Genomic DNA, 19,335 nt, shown 5'->3' on the forward strand with positions numbered 1-19,335 from the left:
AATCTTGAAAAAGATTGCACTACTGAGATATATTGATTTCTAACTATGGAATATATTTCATGACTATTTTTATAATATATTTCATTATAATACAATATATGACAAATACTGGAATAAAAGTGTCTCTGTGTACTGAATATAGAACAACAACAACAACAACAAAACATAAGTGAACAGGAAAAAAATAAAAAGAGCTTAAAACCGCTGAGTTGACTGGGGAGAGGGAGGGTGCCCACCATAAAACACCAAACCTAGGTTCTGGATCAATTGAAAAAGACAAAAAGACTAAGGAAGATGCAGCCCAAAAAATTCACTTAAAATTTTATAAAGTGTTGTAACAAAATATTTATAATAATTTTAAATGATGCCTGACTCTCATCTCTAGTATTACACAGACTTGTCCAAACAGTCATGATTATAGCCCTGAGCCACCCACGGTCACACGAGCATATGTGTGGCTCCCATATCAACCTAGACTCTCTACAGCCCAACACAGTGAAGAACAGACCAGAGCTTGTGCTCTCTCCTGACAGGCACATCTTGAAGAAGAAGAGGAAGCGGCAGGGTTACTCATGTCAGTCCCTTTCCTACACCAGCCTTTCTATTAACTCACTGTACTTCTGTGGGCAGAGTCAAGAATGCAGGGACAAGGATTGTTTGGACAGAATACCTTCCCATGGAGAGGAGTGCAGGAAAAAGTACTCTTTTCTTGATAGAGATATTTTATTTTATTTATTATTATTTTTTAAGATTTTATTTATTCATTTGACAGAGAAAGAGAGAGCAAGCACAAGCAGGGGGAGCAGAAGGAGAGGGAGAAGCAGACTCCCTGCTGAGTAGGGAGCTGGATGCGGGGCTGGATCCCAGGACCCTGGGATCATGACCTGAGCTGAAAGCAGATGCTTCACCAACTGAGCCACCAAGGTGCTCCAGTAGAGATATTTTAAAAATCAAACCAAAATTCATTCTAGGAACAAATAGATAATATATTAAGATTTGTTCCTTTGCAACTTTAAGAAAATATTTTTCACTCTCAGCAGCATTAAAACAAGTCCTATTTGACCAGTGGTTTTGAATGCACAGTTTTAAAAGTCATAATTTAAATTTTAGTGGAAATAGTTACTTTTTTTTAATATGTGTGTTTTTAATTTTTTTTCCCTGAAAGTGCTTATGAGAATGTATCTTATTACCACATTGTTCAACTTAAGCATTTCATCAGATATTAAATTTTGTTTATATAAAGAAAATATTTTCTTCATTATTAGAATGGAAAAATAGATGATTGATGTCCAGAGTAGCATTAACTTACTAGCATAGAAAATAATGAATACTACCTCAATAACCACTTAGTGCATAAGTCACTATGGCTGCAAAGTAGTTTAATAGCTTGCAAGTTTTATCATATACTGTTTGCATGTGTATCTCTTTCAAGAAGAACAGAGGTCAGAAGTCAAGCAATAAGATACACTATAGATAGAACAGCAATTCGATTTTTAAAAATTGTCTTACATCCCTGTGAGTGTAAGATTCTAAATATCCTTATTTGATTTCAGAAATACTCAATTCTCACTTTTGTCTATGTAAATTACACTCTGAATTAAGTGTCCACAGATAGTTTTAATTCTATGTCATACACCACCTTCTTTCAAAATTGATTAGTGGTTGTGTTTCTCATTTTCATTTGGTCTCTTCATAGGAAATACAAATTCCTTTTATTTTAGTATAACTGTAACATAATTAAAGAAGCAAATCTGCTAAAAACATGCAAATAGAAATACTCACTAAAAATGCATGGAACTATTTCCTCTATTAGAATGCATATTCTGTTTTAAGAAAAAGAACTGAAAGCAAGAAAATGAAATCTTTTCTGAAGCTTCATCGCAGGGAATCATTAAAATAATGGTATTGAAGAGGGAAAAAATTGCCATATTGGTTTTTAAAACTAAAGATATACTACATAAGGTTAGTTATATCCATTCCTTTCTGTCTCTGTCTCTTTCTATCTCTGTCTCAATCTGTCTCTTATCTTTTTCCCCTCTATCTTTATTTCTCATGTTTTTCTGGCAAAGAAAATTTTCAAAAAATGGAAATTAAAATAATATTGTTAATTAAATTTTAATGGTTTTTAAGGCAGTTATCTACTCAAATGATTTGAAACCATTTCTGTAAATAGTCATAAACATAACACAAAATAAATTAGGATTAAAATTGCTATGTTGATGGATCTTAATAATGACATTCCTGGCAACTAAATCAAAAGATAAATGTTAAGTTTTAGTATTTTATACATTTGGTTATATGTTTTTCTTACTTATAGCACTTTGATAAGGTAGATAAATCATCTGTCCATTGTTCGACAAACATGTACTGAGTTACCTGTAACAGTGCAAAGACCCAACACCTTCCTTAAGGGAACACACAGGTGACTGACAAATACATACATTTAAATTGGTAATAAGTTTTACTGTGGTTTAGAGACTCATTACTCAAGTGTGGTTCATGATCTAGTAGCATCAGCATTACCTTGGAGCTTGTTAGAACTGCAGAATCTCTGATTCCATCTCAGATTAATGAATCAGAATCTACATGTTAACAAGATCTCTGGGTGATTTATATGCACATTAAGGTTGAACAGTTCCATTTAGAGTATCTATATAAATGTAGAGTGTTCTTAACTGTTTGAGAAATCTCACTTCTGAAAATTAATCTTACCAAAATAATAGCAGGAGTCTGTAACATACATAACAAAAATGTTCATTATGACATTGTAAACAACTCCAAAAGAGAGGTAAGTAACTTAATTGTGTTTCACTCGAGGTAGATTCAGTTTCATCTGACATGGGAACTATTTATTTCCAGTTCCTCTTTTTTCATGTCATTGCTTTATAGAGAACATTATGGTAGCTGGGCAATTTTGTTTAAAAATTTTTCAGACTTTTCGGGCGGATAACTGTTAATAATCCAAAAGTCTGATGCTTTCATTTGGAGTGTTTTGCAAAACATATTACGTTTCTTTGTCGAAGCTCTCTAAGACTAGTTATTTCCTTCCCATAATATCTTGCAGATGCCAATTGGTGTTAAGCCAACATGTCTGTTTTTACTGCCTTTAGATATTTGGCTCTGCTTCTTGTCAGAAGCCTTTTTTTCTCAGATCGATTTTTTTTTTATGTCTGTTTGTTTCTAAAACACTCTCTGTTTTTTTCTACAACACTATATTGGTGGAAAGAGAGATATCATCAGGATGTTACCTTTTAACATGTTAAGTGGAGAAAGGACAATCATCAGTAGTGAGAGCAAAATACACTGTAAAAACTGAAATATAATTTCAAAAGAGCTGCTATACCCAAAATATTATAAGGCTTTAACACAAGGAATAATGTGATCTCTCATTACCAACAAATAGGGTAACATTTTTGGGTTAAAACGATACATCAAAAGTAAAACCTACGAACAATTACATTTAAGCTATGTTTGCATTGGTTAGTCCTATGAGAAAGATTTCTACTCAAATAGCAGTTCTTTATAAGTAAAACTCACACAAAAGCAAAAAGAACATTCAAAATAAGATCTTCCAGTGTAAGGAAGTTGGATGACCAGGAAGACATCTACCATAAATGTACAGTTGTTTTGTTTGTTTTGTTTTGTTTTGTTTTTGTCTGGGTGGAATGGTATACATTATAGGTTGGTAGACTAACCCAAGGGCAGAGCAATGATAACATAAAATACAGTCAATCTGTAAGAGCTATTTTCATCACAGTAAAGAAATAAAAAACAAAACAACTAATATGCTTTGATTGTGGATCCTCTGTGTTCTGCTCTGGGTGTCTCTTCGTTCCAAGAATCAAGTTGAAGAAGGTTCTCTTTGGAACATGCTGTCCTTCTCGCAGAGGGAAAAAGCTAAAGAATTTGTTTAACTTTGCAGTGCTGCTCAAACCTTGTACTAGCTCATGGCATACTGGCTTTCATGTATTCCACTGACCCAAGTGTTATCCTTTCCCATACCAAGTTAAAGGAAATCACTCATGAACTGTTTATAGTTCTTTACAATGGACCATTAATCCATGTATGCATATTTGCATCCACCATTGTGCCGAAAGTAATTGCAAAAATTAATGCAATCTGCCACATCATCATTATTGATTTATCCGTAGGATTCTTTTATTCATTCTATTATCCATTGTTTTTTAACTTGTTCTAACCTTTTGAGAGCATTCCCTTTATTCTCAATAACTGTATATATGAGAATGCAAGTTGAGAAAATCCAAGGAAAATACAATAGTACAAAATTTCTTTAAAATTTTTCTTCCTCATGGACATAACATAGATGATTTGAAAATCAGGACAGAAAAGTTCATTACAATGAGGTCAACAGCATATCAAATGTACCTAATCGCTTCTTATGAACCGATCATAGGATAACATTAAAGTCATGATTGGTTTTTTGTTGTTGTTTTATTGCCTTCTGTTTTGCATTCTCTCTGAAAGCATCCTTCAATATGTGCTTTTAATGTCCATAAACTACCGCAGTATTTTAGTTGTAAAAGACACAGCTGCACGATTTCTGTGTGAAATAATCACATCTTTTTATATCCACAGTCATTAATCCTTTTTACTTTCTAACAAACTCAGAATGTTGAATCGTTTTCAGAATCACATTTAGTTTTTACAAAATGTGTGGATGTCCTTTGGTACTCATGTCATACTTATGAGCTACAGCTGGTTGAAAAAATAGGAATAAAAATGACATTTGAACACAAATTTTTAGTTGATTGAATAATATCTCAGTTTTTAAATCTGAATATTGTGTGTTATTTATGTAGAATTCTGATGACCTTTTATAATTGAATACTTGAGAGTTACAACTAAAGAGTGCTTTCTTCTTTTTTTTTTTTTTTGCATTCTTTTTTTCTTAAAGCTGACTGTAAAAGTTTCAAAGACTATAAAGACCATAAACATCACAAAAACATGGTAGTTAAAGGGGCGGGCTCCGTGGTTAAGCATCTGTCTTGGGCTCAGGTCAGCTCAGGTCATGATCCCAGGGTCCTGGGATGAACCCCACATTGGGCTCCCTGCTCTGTGGGAAAGCTGCTACTCCCTTTCCCACACCCCCTGCTTGTGTTCCTGCCTTCTACTCCCTTTCCCACTCCCCCTGCTTGTGTTCCTGCCTGCTTCTCCCTCTCCCACTCCCCCTGCTTGTGTTCCTGCCTGCTTCTCCCTCTCCCACTCCCCCTGCTTGTGTTCCTGCTCTCGCTATCTCTCTCTCTGTCAAATAAATAAATAAAAACTTAAAAAAAATGGTAGTTATATATAATTAAAAAAAAACAGATTTTTTAGAGGAAAGAAATAGACTTATTTCCGATGTCGATTGAGTAGCCTTGTCAAAATATCTCAGGTATTTAACAATCCATGATTTATAACACTTGAAATTTAGCATAAACTACCCAGCTTACATCACATAGTTGTCTAGTTTGTTGTAAATAAGGGTTTAAAAGAAGGTATTCATAAGAACAATTTCAGTAATCTAGACTGCCTCACGTGCTTCACTACAGGGAAAGCTTTAGCATACATGGGTTAATGTTCAACTGTAGAAAAGAACCATGAGCAACTTATGAGTGGTTTCTCTTTATCACTTTATTGGAAAGAATAACCAACTGCTATCTTTAATCATCGCATGGATCTTGATTATAAGATCCACTAGAAGACAATTTTGACTAAGTCCAGGTTCCTGTGGTGAAATTTAATATCTATGAAATGCTAACTTGTAAAAATTTAAAACCTCCTCGTTTACTGTTAGGCCCTAAATTAAAAAAAAAAAAAAAGGAAAAGAGAGAAAACCAACATTTATTGTACATATTATATGTGTTCTACCAGGTTCTATGGATAAATTATATTGCTTAGTCTTTTCAAACAGATGAGAGTAGGATATTGCTTCTCTTTTAGAGATGGAAATGCTAAGGGTGACTGTAACTTTACCAAAACCCCACAGTCATTAAGTTAGAGGACTATGAGCTGTCAGGATTTACCTTCACAAACACCTGGCTCCAAAACTCACATTTTCCTTTCTCTTATTATATCATATCTCCTTCAAATTAAAACAACAACAACAAAGAATGAACTGTAAAACTGTTAATACATGTGTATAAAGATTTACAGTATTTTTTCCTTTGATTTTTTTCTGTTGTCTATAATATATATTTGCTCTCAGGATAGAAGGAAGAAAACACATTTACCTGTACCTTACAAACAAATGTGGACTCTGAAAAACAAAGGAAATATTTTTTTAAATCTCCACTAGATAGAGAATGGAAGCTGTTCTTACTCATGCTGATGATTATGGGCCATCATTTCTCTATGGACATCTTTGATTGCTTAAACCTATATTAGCATTTATTATTCATATCGTAACATAGGACCACTCTGAAATAGTAATCCCTAGCTCTTGTTATGTGTCATTTTCCAAATTATCACAGGGCAGCTTAACATCTACAAAATATTCTTAAATCAAATATTTTAATTTGCTCTTTAAAAAAATAATATTATGCTACTCCTCTTTTTTTGTGTGATATATGACTCAACTGAGGTCCCACTAAAGAATTTTCACCTGAAGGGTGAAGACATATAGAGAGATATAATATTAAAGGACTATTTTGAGAGATATTTACTCACCATTTGTGGATACAGATGGTAGGATGAGGGTTCATGCATTTATAAAAGAAATAGGAAAGGAGGCTTCTGTTCATCACAAATAAGACAAAATAACTAAAATTACTACAGATATGTAGATATGGAATGAGTTGTTTTATTATAAATTTTAAGGAATTGAGGTAAATAAAAGAATAATACCATGCCAACAACTTTTGAATTCTTACTGTAGTCCAGTCATATTCTAAATCCTTTACAGATATTATCTGTTTCATGCATCTAGCTACTCTTTGAGGAATACTCTGCTCATGTTACATGAAAGGAAACTGAGTCAAGTTATACAGTTCAAGATCATTCAGTTACTAAATAGAAGCCAGTATTAAAACCCAAATCTAGGGGCGCCTGGGTGGCTCAGTCGTTAAGTGTCTGCCTTCAGCTCGGGTCATGGTCCCAGGGTCCTGGGATCGAGCCCCACATCGGGCTCCCTGCTCTGCGGGAAGCCTGCTTCTCCCTCTCCCACTCCCCCTGCTTGTGTTCCTTCTCTCGCTGTGCCTCTCTCTGTCAAAAAAAAAAAAAAAAAAAAAAAAACCCAAATCTATTTGGCACTAAAAGTTGGCACACTTACATCTAAACTATAATAATTAATTCTATATTTTTCTTTCTTCCAGCACCTCATAATTCAGTGCAAGAGTCCATTCTAGTGATCTAATTATCTCTTCTGCTCAATGATGTATAATTTTTCAATTCATGTTGGGCACCTCCAGTAATAAGAAAATTCACTACTATCCAAAAAGAGATAGTGAAGATGATCTCTTCACATATTTAAATGGTTTTCTTGAATCCCCAGAAGGCAAAACTAATTTCCAATAAATCAATTGAACCCATATTTTGAATTTAGTATATTAATGAATTGAAGAAAAGATTAGATATTATTTTAAAGAATAGGCAGTTAAGCTTCCTTCTATCTATAGGAATCTGTAGAAAACGTGAATGCTAGGCGTTAAACTTGGACATTCAGATATATTTTCTAAATAGAATCATCTAAGAACTGCCAAATCATCCAGAATTTCATTTTAGTCTTAATATTATAATCATGAACTTAACTAGTTACTTTATTTTTTATTTTTTTTTTAAGATTTTTTATTTATTTGACAGAGAGAGACACAGCGAGAGAGAGAACACAAGCAGGGGGAGTGGGAGAGGGAGAAGCAGGCTTCCTGCAGAGCAGGGAGCCCAATGCGGGGCTCGATCCCAGGACCCTGGGATCATGACCTGAGCCGAAGGCAGATGCTTAATGATTGAGCCACCCAGGCGCCCCTTAACTAGTTACTTTAAAAATTTTATTATGAATAAATGTTTTAAATCATTCTCACTTCTTACGGCTGCACGGTATTCTACTGTATAGATGCAACATAGTTTATTCTTCCTGATTAGGTAGGTATCTGTGTTGCTACAAATATTACAAATAAAGCCACAGTAAGAAGACTTTTGCATATTTTAGCCAGTGTTTTTTGGGATAGATTCTTAAAAGTAAGATTGCTGAGTCAATTATTGCTAACTATTGCCAAATTTCTCTCTATAGTTACATCATTTTGCATGACTACCAGAAATATATCAGAGGGCCTGTTTTCTTTCCAGTTTGCCAACAGCTTTGGCAAAGTCGTCAAACTTTTGGATTTTGGCAAATTCCATAATTGCAGAGTGATATATCAATATATTTTAATTTGCATTTCTTGTACTATTTTAACCTATATTTCCTGTATTTTCTGCTTTATGAGAAGTGTTGCCATTAAAGCAACTTGGCAAGTCTTAGTCTTTAGCACTCATTATACAATGTTTTTCTTTTTCCCATTTAATAATTTTAGTCAATTTAGTAGTATTTAGTCAATTCTACAATATTGGATATCAAGACTTAACTTTGCTTCCTTTTTATTTACATTTACCAAGATCTTTGCCATTTTGTTTTTAACCTTTCTTAATGAGACATGTCTCTTGCTGTATTAGTCCATTTGGGCTGCTAACAAAACACCACAGACTGGGTGGCTTATAAACAGCAGAAATTTATTGCTCACTGTTCTGAAAGCTAGAAGTCCAAGATCACAGTGCCAGCATGGTTGCATTAGGGGCCTTTTTAGGGTTGCAGACTTCTTGTATTTTCACACGGTGGAAGGGGCAAGGGATCTCTCTTGGAGTCTCTTTTAGAAAGATACTGATTCCATTTGATGTGGGCTCTGATATCATGAACTAAGCATCTCCCAAAAGCCCTACCTCTTAATACTTTCATCTTTGGGGGTTAGGATTTCACATATAAGTTTTGAGGGGACACAAACCTTCAGACCATAGCACTTGCATGGGTGATAGATGCTCATTATGAGTTCTTAGACTACGACAGAACTATTGCTCTTCATACATCCATGTACAGGAGGTTTGTTTTGGTACTCTCTCACAACGTGGCACATGGGTCACTCTTTTCCTTAGATTCATTGGTCTTTCTGAGATACACTCACTCACACTTCCACCCTAGTTATCCTCTTTTCCTGGAGGTAAGTAATCACTGGGGATTTTTTTGTTTGTTGCTATAGGGATTTCATAATATTTTCCCTTTTCTCTTTCAGATGTTCCCACCTGAAAGATATTTATCTGCACATGACCTAATGCTGTTGATAATTGACCCACTCATTCATTTTTTTGAAGGATTTTTTTTCCGCTGTTCTAGTTAGGCTATTTGATTTCCAGTATGCATGTTGGGATCCAAATACAAACTGAGAATGTCACCTTTCAGAAATAACATTGATAACACTTTACTTCTGATATCAACTGACCTGATCTCTTGCTTTATCTGTTGTTATAAGCTGTGACTTAGGATTGGATAGTCACCAAGGATATGTCATTTTAAATTTAGTATTATTTTATTTATTTGGTATTTTATAAAACTGGCTTGTCAATTTGTAAGCGGGCATAATGCCACCAGAACAGTGGGTTCCTGAGAGAATGAGAGTAAGCATCAAGTCTGACAATTATATGCTAGATGAATATCCAAGAATATGGAAATCTGAAAACGGCAAGTTCTTAATGTTAAATTTAAATACCATTGATATTTTTTGTAAATATGTGAACACTGAAAATTGCAGTTTAATTATATTATACTTCAAATTTCACCTTCAAAAATCCATTGTCAATACCTAAATCTTCCATGGAGTTTAATGATTTCCATAGAGCTTATTAACACATAATATTTTTATGTAATGCCACATGTAGGAAACCTCTGAATTTAATTCATGTATGCTTACATAACTATATATGCATATGTATGTTTTCTCTGAATTTTCGAGGTTCAGTTAAAAATGGCTAGGGGTGCCTGGCTGGCTCAGTCTGTAGAACATGGAACTCTTTATCTTGGGGTTGTAAGTTTGAGCCCCACGTTAAGCGTACAGTTTACTAAAATAAAATCTTTTTAAAAAAATGGTTAGTGTTTAGTAACGTGCTTGGTCATGTTTCCATTAGTCATGCTGATCCACGGTAAACATTTCTGAGCATATACAATTTTATATCACGCACCCCACTTAAGTTCAATTTACATATTTTCCGTTCTTAATTTGCTTTTGTGTCATATAGGTGTTAGGTAAACTAAACTATATGAGAAAGTCAATAAAATCTAGAGAAATTGTTCCACAAATGCTAGCTATTCAACATTTACTAAATAAGTATTTACAGGCTTCAATAGCTCATGTACCATTCTAGGCACATGAGAAATATTCATGAAGAACACAAAAGTTAAACTTGACTTTTGTTGCTTATCACTCTTTTGTTTCATTATGTCTGCCATCTATACTTCCTCACCTGCAGATAATTGAAAAATTGATTTTAAGTGCAAAATGGAATAATTTTAAATATTATTAATGCAGGAGAGGAGTCACTCACAATTTTTGTGGACAAGCGGAAGCTGAGCAAAAGATCTGAAGGAAGTGATTCCAGCACCAATAGCTCTATGGTCACACTGGAGACGCTACATCAACTAGCCGCTTCCTATTTCATTGACAGGGACAGCACCCTTCGGAGACTTCACCACATTCAAATTGCATCCACTGCCATTAAGGTATGAATGAGTTTACCTTAAAATGATGTCATACCATGATTTTTCCTAGCTCTAAAATGCATCTCTATATATTTGCATGTATCACTGATTTAAACAATTATGTTCTAAAAAAAACGGTCACATTTCCATTTGTCATAAGTTATGTAATAGATTTCGATGAAATGGTGTGTCTGTAACGTTGTGACTTGATAACTGGGTCAAGGTTTTTCATGCCCTAATGTTAATTGAAACACACTTGAACCATGTAAGTGTCTGGGGTCTACAGTCTCCCTCATAACGTGTGTGTGGATAAAACTTTGTTTTAATAACATTAATTTATTTTGTGAATATTCCTATTTTATAGTATTTAAAAACATTCTGAAAAGGTGCTGTTTTAGGCTCAAAATGGTCAGTGACACAAAAGTCATTAAGAAGTCCTGGTTTAAGGAATATTTCCCCCCATCCTTTAACAATGTAATTAAGAAGTACAAGTATTTGGGTGTAAGTTTCTGCAAGTCAAGACACAGCATAATCTAGAATTAGTAGGTAAACTCCATGTGTTCACTAGAATCCTTTCCGTCTGACTATACTAAGGTTAATTTCACCAAAACTAAGAGAAAGTAAGAATAAGGTGCCTTTAATTTTTTTAAAAAAAGAGAGAGAAACTGAGGAAGAGAGACAAACAGCGGCTTCTAAAACATCAGATTTTTTGACACATTTTTCTGGCAGTTTAAATCAACATGTTATTGTGTTTGGTCAACAAACATTGCCAAATAAAGAATCATCACAGTGTGATAGGGTGATCCTGGACTAAGTTAGCAAGAACAAAATAAAATATAAAGAGCATTTCTTGGTGTTTCACCTGTAAGATTTCATAATCAATGCAAAAAGCAGTCGTTAAATTTATGATTTTAAAATTAATAGTTGTGTTTTGTAAGTTAATAAAATGTTAGTACTTCAGTATTTTGGGAATGTTAGGAAAAATTAGTCTAAGTCATATATTTTGTGCGAGATGTTCCAGAGAGAATAAAAGGTGATACAGCGATATCTTTAGCTTATGGGTTACACAAATAATACTACCTGTCTTCCATATTCCTGGTAGATGAAGTTGGGAAAAAGACTTCCGTAGATATAAATTACACAATTATAGTTAGTCTACTTCTGATTGTAGGACTTCTGTTATATTGGATAATCAAGAATATAAATAGCATTTATGCTGTATAGATAAAACTGTAGCCAGCATGAATGTAGATATTTTAGTTAATTTAAAAAATATTGTAAGATAGGGTATTGTTAGAGATAGTTAGCTTGAGGTTGCTGAGGACAAATAGACTTTTTCAGAAATCAATTTCAATGATATAAACAGTAACTTAAAGTGTATTTTCTAATAGAAGACATCATTATTGTAAGTATGTTTATTATATGGCTATTGATTTTTTTTCTCAGCACCAAGTAGAATTATGCAGTGGAGTTTTGTACTTTACTCAGGAAAAAATATTCATTCACAGTTTATGTCAAAACTTAACGGAGGGTCACCAAGGACTTGGAACAGGACTTGGGTCTGGAGAGACCTGGTCACAGGAACAGGATCTTAGGGACAAAAGGCATCTGCTTGTCTCTAAGCACTAAACTACACAAATGTGCCTATCCCACCTGAAGGCAGAGCTGCAGGATACTGGCCTGCCTGCCCTGATAAGACTGGGCCTTGCTGGTTGGGTGGAGTTTCATCTAATGAGACAGGAGGGACCCCTAGCTGTTGGAGAAGCCCTGGACCTCAACAGGCCGCAAGTCCAAACTGGGACTGACTGTAGCCCATCTTTAGCTGCCGCCTCAGGGTGGTTTTTGGCAGGTGGGCCCCCTCCTCATTGGATATGCAGGGGGTTGGTGCTGGGCCCCAACTCCACAGTCTGGAGGGCCTAGCAGCCCCAGGCAGGATAAAGGGGTGGGTACTTCATCTGCACGTGGAGCAGTTCAGGGTGACTATGGATTGGGAAAAAATTTTTTTTAAATCTTAATGGATATTTGTATGTAATTCTGTTCTCCCACGAGTGAAGTACGTATCACAAAAATCAACATGTTTTAATGGTGTAAAGTATTGCACACAGGCATTGTTCTTCGACCCTGGTGATTCAACTCTGGTGATACAACTGTGTGATAGAAACGGGCTTTAAAGAAGTAACTCTTAGAAGTAAGTGATCTAAGAGGAGCTCTTAGAAAGAGGAGGGAGTAACCTGGAATGTGGGAGAGTAAACAACCTCACCTTTAGAGCTCCAGGGAATATTCATTATCCACTAACCATGGGAAGGCCTCCAGAGCACATAATGGAAATCTTTCAACATGTGTGCATAGAGTGGCTGCGGATGAAGAGGAGAAGTGGGGCTTTAGATCCGGCACAGGAAGCAGAGGGCAGTAGCGGGGAGGATGCACGGATGGATAGTAAAGAGCAGTAAAAATACCTTGTGCTGTAACTGAGGGGAAAAAAGAAATGAGGTATGTGCCAGTGACAACACCATGACTAAGAATATAGTCACAGAATTATGTAGGGAGTACAAGGGTGAGGTAGTGGGAAATGGGAAAGAAGGGAGGACAATCAGACCTTGCAGGACTTAATTAGGTCTGGATGGAGTTCTCTTCTGAGGCAGTTGTCATTTTAAGTGATTGGTGATTTTCTGGTGCAGGGTCAGGTGCTGTCTGGATTACTGGAAAAGCTCAAAGGTAAAGCTCTTGAGGAGGTCTATAGGCTCTTTTCTTGCTTGCACAACTGTATGTGCCTGGGAATTTTTCTGGGGAGAGTATCTTTTATTTTCATTAGTTATCAAGTACGTCCCTACACAGATAAAAGGTGTCTCTCCTCAATTATAAGATTATAATTGCTTAGATGTAAGTTAACAGAATAGGAAGGACTGAGGATGGGGATGGGGGTGTGCAGGGGGGAATCTAAGGGCATTCAACTACTGAAATTCTTCCTACTTGAATACATAGTTCAATGCAAAGTGCTTTTGTAGTACATTTGAAATCAAGAGCGTAACTCCTTTACTAAATCCCTAAAGGTTTAATGCAGTGTTTGTATATTTAAAATTTTCAACTAAGGGTAGCAAGATCCACAGTTTCTTTGACAAGGCAAAATGTTTTGGGTTTGAAGTGCCATGTAGTAGGCATTTAATTTCTTCAACAAACGTATGAAGTTGTCTCTTGATTTATAGAATTTAGGAACCAGAGTATTGTTAAAAAGGAAAGTCAAGTAAGATCATTATCAGATAACAGCAAAAATATAATTAAATCTGCAAAATCATGCCTGCTTTTATCATGCTAATTCTTGCAAAAACACAAAAGAGTTGGACAAATAGTGTTAACTATGAGCCAACTTCTAGAAAATGGGATAGAACAATTTGTTGTTTTTATCTCTTATAATTATGAATATAAATGTAGGCTGCAGTTCATTAACACATCTAGAAATTTAAAAAAAGAGGCTCAAACACCTATGAAGCTTAATTAACTGTCATATTATTCCAATTAACAGAATTTATATCAAATATTCTTTCTCAATATTATTTTTAATGCAATAACATGTCAAATACAATTTCTAGAATTGGCCATTTTCAGAAGATTCAATTCAGTTGACTCAAGTTACCTAAAAGATCACACTAACATGTTCTTTAGGTTTACTGTGAAATAGTCTAATAAATTTAATCTCATGTGATTGTCAATGAAAATATATATTTTGAGAAAATGTAATCTATCACCTGATGTAGTATGTGCATTTTCCAAAACTTCCTTAATACCCTAAATTCTAAAAATCAGGTTACATTCAGTGAGTAAATTAAATTTTTTATCAAACACTTAAAAATTTTATTTTATTTTTTTTAAGATTTTCTTTATTTATTTGACAGAGAAAGAAAGAGAGAGCACAAGCAGGGGGAACAGCAGAGGGAGAGGGAGAAGCAGACTCCCTGCTGAATAGGGAGCCTGATGCACAGCTCTATCCCAGGACCCTGGGATCATGATCTGAGCCAAAGACAGATGCTTAACCAACCCAGCCACCCAGGTGCCCCTCAAACATTTAAAAATTTTAAAAGAACTAAGTTATTATTTTCTCAAAATAAGTACTGATGACTTCATTGTATTTCTGGCATTTTTCTTATACAGAAAAAAATCAGATTTTTAAAATTTTAGTGTTTACAAAATTTTTCCAACAAATTTAGGAAGAAGCACAAATAACATGTTAAAATTACCTTGAAGTTCAACAACTCAGCTAAATTATCCACTCAAATGATATTTAGTGCCACTTAGTTTACTTAAGAATGTTGCAGGTGATGATGAGAAGAGGCTCCACAACTTTAGATCTACGTTACTGAAATGATAAAAATCCATTAAATTAAAATTTATAATGCCATTTATAAAATTAGGCCTGATAATAACTTTCCAAGAAGCATTTCTGATATGTAAATTATTTGCTCTTTAAGAATAAAATCAGCAAAACCTCACAATTTTTAAATTTTATTTCTATGTATTCAAAAAAGCTTACTTTAAAAAGACATGAGATGAGAAAATTTACACATAAACCATTCATAATAATTGAAGGTTTGATTTCAATATTAGTTTGATTTTCAGAAGGGTTCCCTTAGTAACCTCTAGGGTTTTAAAAAGACATTTTAACTTGCACACAAATTTAAGCATCTTGGTACAATTCTAGTCATACATTTAACGTAATACATTTGATAATTCGGATAGTTTTTTCAAGTTCACAAAAAAATATATCTGCATTTTTTGTGTATACGTATTTACTTGCCCCAATATTTTTTAGCCTAAAGGAATAATATATTATTCCAGAATAATTAATATATATAAATTTAGCATCATTATTAAATTCATAAAAAATTTTTTTCAGAATAATTAAGATTCATATTTTTTAAATATTCGAACTTCCATTATTCTTGATAATAATTTTCTACATTTTATTACAGGACTTCATTTCCTGTGCTGAGCTTTCTCTACTTTTGACAAAGTCTTAATTTGCTAGAGAGCAAAAGCAGAATCTGTTTATATTTTTGTTTTATTTTTAATCAAAATAGCTATACAGAGTGGCTACCAAATGGTAAATTAGGAAAATTAAAATTAAACTCAACTGCTTAGATTAAATCCTTTTTAAAAATTTAATCCCAGTATAATCAACATACAGTGTTACATCAGTTTCAGGTGTACAATATATGATTCAATAATTCTAGACATTACTCAGTGTAGATTAAATCTTAATTATACAAATCAGGAAAAAATTTAAAACTTCTATTTGTGACATTTTTCTGCATCTACTTCCTTCTGCTCCACTTTTCCAGCTGTGTTCCTAGTATATATTCTGTGTTGTAACTGAGTGCCGACTAAATTATCTCTTCCATTTACAAAAAATATGTAAAGTGAAAAAACATGAAAAATAAAATCAATAAATATATTTAATATTAAATAAAATTAAAAATCTCTAAATAGACTTGCTTCTAACCAAGATGTTATAACAGGGACTGGATCCACCTTCCTACATAACAATACAAAAAAAAAGATTAAAAAATATAAAAATACTGATTTTAAGACACTGAACAATAGGCAAAAAAGGACAGTGATCCATGAGAGACGGGAACAACCAAGGTGAGGTCTATGATTGCCCCAGTTTATTGTCTTGAAAGAGATTTCAGGATATGGTACAGGGAAAGAAAATGCAAGAAGAGACCAAAAGATTCCATAGGTTGAGGAAAAACTTCAGAGTTTAGTGAGACCTAGGTGTTTTCTAGTTTGTTGGTTAGAATCCCAAAGAGGGAAAAACAGTGGAGAGAGAGAACCCCATAGAACTGCAGAGAGTTGCCCTTGGGTATTTAACAGAATACTTTTGAGTGTATACATATGAGGAAATTACTGGACATCCAGGAAGAAACCACACTATAGGATTAGAGAACACTATCTGGCACTCACACAGGGCCTAGAAAGGTGTTTTTATAAGCCAGAATAGGAACAATAATAATTCGTGGAGCACTGACAAAAGTCATGCCTCAGTTGTAAGGAATACAGGCATACCTGGAAAAATTGTGGGTTTGATCCCAGACCACTGCAATAAAGTAAATATCAGAATAAAGTGAGTCAAATGAATTTTTTGGTTTCCAGTAAATATAGAATTTATGTTTACCTTATACTCTTATCTATTAAGTGTGCAAATAGCAGTGTGTCTAAAAAATGTACATACCTTAATTGAAAAACACTTCATTACTAAAAATGCTAACTATCATCTGAACTTTCATCTCAACCTTTTTGCTGATGGAGGGTCTTGCCTCGATGTCGATGGCTGCTGCTGGATCAGGGTGACAATTGCTGGAGGCTAAGGGGGCTGGGACAGTCTTTAAAAATAAGACAATAATGAAGTTTACTTCACTGAACGACTCTTCCTTTCATTATTTCTCTGTAGCCTGTGATGCTGTTTGATAGCATTTTACCCACAATAGAACTTTCACAATTGGAGGCAGTCCTCTTAAACTCTGATGCTTTGTCCACTAAGTTTATGTAATATTCTAAATCTTTGCTGTCACTTCAACAGTCTTCACAGTGTCTTCACTGGGAATAGATTCCACCTCAAGAAACCACATTATTTGCTCATCCACAAAAATCAACTCTTTGACTGTTAAAGTTTGATCATGAGATTGCAGTAATGCAGTCACATCTTCAGGCATTACTCTCTAATTCTAGTTCTCTTGCTATTTCCACCACATCTTACTTCCTCCACTGAAGCCTTGAACTCCTCAAAGTCATCCATGAGGGCTGAAATCAACTTCTTCAAAATTCATGTTAGTGTTGATATTTTGATCCCTTCCCATGAATCATGAGTGTTCTTAATGGCATTTAGAATGGTGAATCCTTTCCAGAAGTTTTCAACTTACTTTATCCAGATCCATCAAAAGAATCACTATCTATGGCAATATTAGCCTTATGGAATGTATTTCTTAAATAATAAGACTTGAAAATCAGTTACTCTTTGATCCAGAGACTGCAGAATGGATATTATGTTAACAGGCAAGAAAACATTAATCTTGTACATCTCTATCAAAACTCTTGGGTAAGCAGGTGCATAGTCAATGAGCAATAATATTTTGAAAGGAATTTATTTTTCTGAGCAATAGGTCAATAGTGGGTTTAAAATATTCAGTAAACCATGGTGCAGACAGACATACCATTGTCCAGACTTTATTGTTCCATTTATAGAACACAGGCAGAGTAGATTTAGCCATAATTCCTAAGGTCCCTAGGATTTTCAGAATGGTAAATGAGTATTGGCTTCAACTTTAAGTCACCAGCTGCATCAGCCCCTAACAAGAGAGTCAGTTGTCTTTTGAAGTTGTGAAGCCAGGTATTTGCCTCTCTAGCTATGAAAGTCCTAGAGAAAATGTTCTGATACAAAGCTGTTTCATCTACATTGAATATCTGATATTTAGTGTAGCCACCTTCATTACTGATCTGAGCTAGATCTTGTGGATAGCTTGCTGCAGCTTCTACATCAGCACTTGCTGCTTCATCTTGTATTTATTATATGGATGCTTTGTTTCCTTTTTTTTTTTTAAGAATTTTATTTATTTATTTGACAGAGAGAAAGCTCAAGCACAAGCAGGGGGAGTGGCAGGTAGAGGGAAAAGCAGTCTCCCCGCTGAGCAAGGAGCCCCATGCGAGACTCGATCCCAGGACCCTGGGATCATATCCTGAGCCAAAGGCAAATGCTTAACCCACTGAGCCACCCAGGCTCCCCAGTGGCTTGTTTCCTTAAACCTCATGAACCAATCTCTGCTAACTTTTAACTTTTCTTCTGCAACTTCCTCAATTCTCTCAACCTTCATAGACTTGAAGAGAATTAGGACCTTGCTCTGGATTAGGCTTTGGCTTAAGGAACTGTTGTCACTGATTTGACCTTCTATCCAGACCACTCAAACTTTCTCCATATCAGCAGTAAGGCTATTTTGCCTCCCCCCCCCCCCCAGCATTTGTGTGTTTATTTAAGTAGCACTTTTAATCCTTTGAGAACATTTCCTTTGCATTCCCAACTTGGCTGTTTGGTGTAAGAGACCTAGATTTCAGTTTATCTTGGCTTTTGGCATGCCTTTCTCAATAAGCTTAATCATTTCTAGCTTTTGATTTAAAGTGAGAGACATGCAATTCTTACCTTCACTTGAATACTTAGAGGCCATTGCAGGGTTATTAATTGGCCTAATTTCTATTTTGTTGTGTTTTAGGAAATAAGGAAACCTGAGGAGAGGGAGAGAGGCAGGGGAAGGGCCAGTTGGTGGAGCAGTTAAAACACACATATTTATCAATTAAGTTCATCGTCTTATATGAATGCAGTTTGTGGTCCCCCCAAACAATTACAGTAGTAACATCAAAGATCACTGATCACGGATCACCATAACAAGTATAATAATAATGAAAAAGTTTGAAATATTCTAAGAATTACCAGAATGTGGCACAGAGGCACGAAGTGAGAATATGCTGTTGGAAAAATGGCATCAATACACTTGCCCAACTAGGGTTGCCACAAGCCTTCAGTTTGTAAAAACTGCAATATCTGTGAAACACAATAAGGTGAAGCACAATAAAAT

At 34.8% G+C, this 19,335-nt stretch overlaps 1 protein-coding gene across 4 annotated transcripts in view; it reads left to right on the plus strand.

Moving 5' to 3' along the window:
- The window catches only part of BRINP3 (BMP/retinoic acid inducible neural specific 3), a 375,365-nt gene that overhangs the window by 182,996 nt on the left and 173,034 nt on the right, over positions 1-19,335 (plus strand). For all 4 annotated transcript variants that reach the window (XM_036112049.2, XM_036112048.2, XM_036112047.2 and 1 more), the window contains one exon: positions 10,548-10,738. In XM_036112049.2, coding sequence (XP_035967942.1) covers positions 10,548-10,738 — 191 coding nt within the window. The remainder of the gene's footprint in view (positions 1-10,547; positions 10,739-19,335) is intronic.

The sequence above is a fragment of the Halichoerus grypus genome, chromosome 7 (genome assembly GCF_964656455.1).
Source record: "Halichoerus grypus chromosome 7, mHalGry1.hap1.1, whole genome shotgun sequence".
Classification (NCBI taxonomy): Eukaryota; Metazoa; Chordata; class Mammalia; order Carnivora; family Phocidae; genus Halichoerus; species Halichoerus grypus.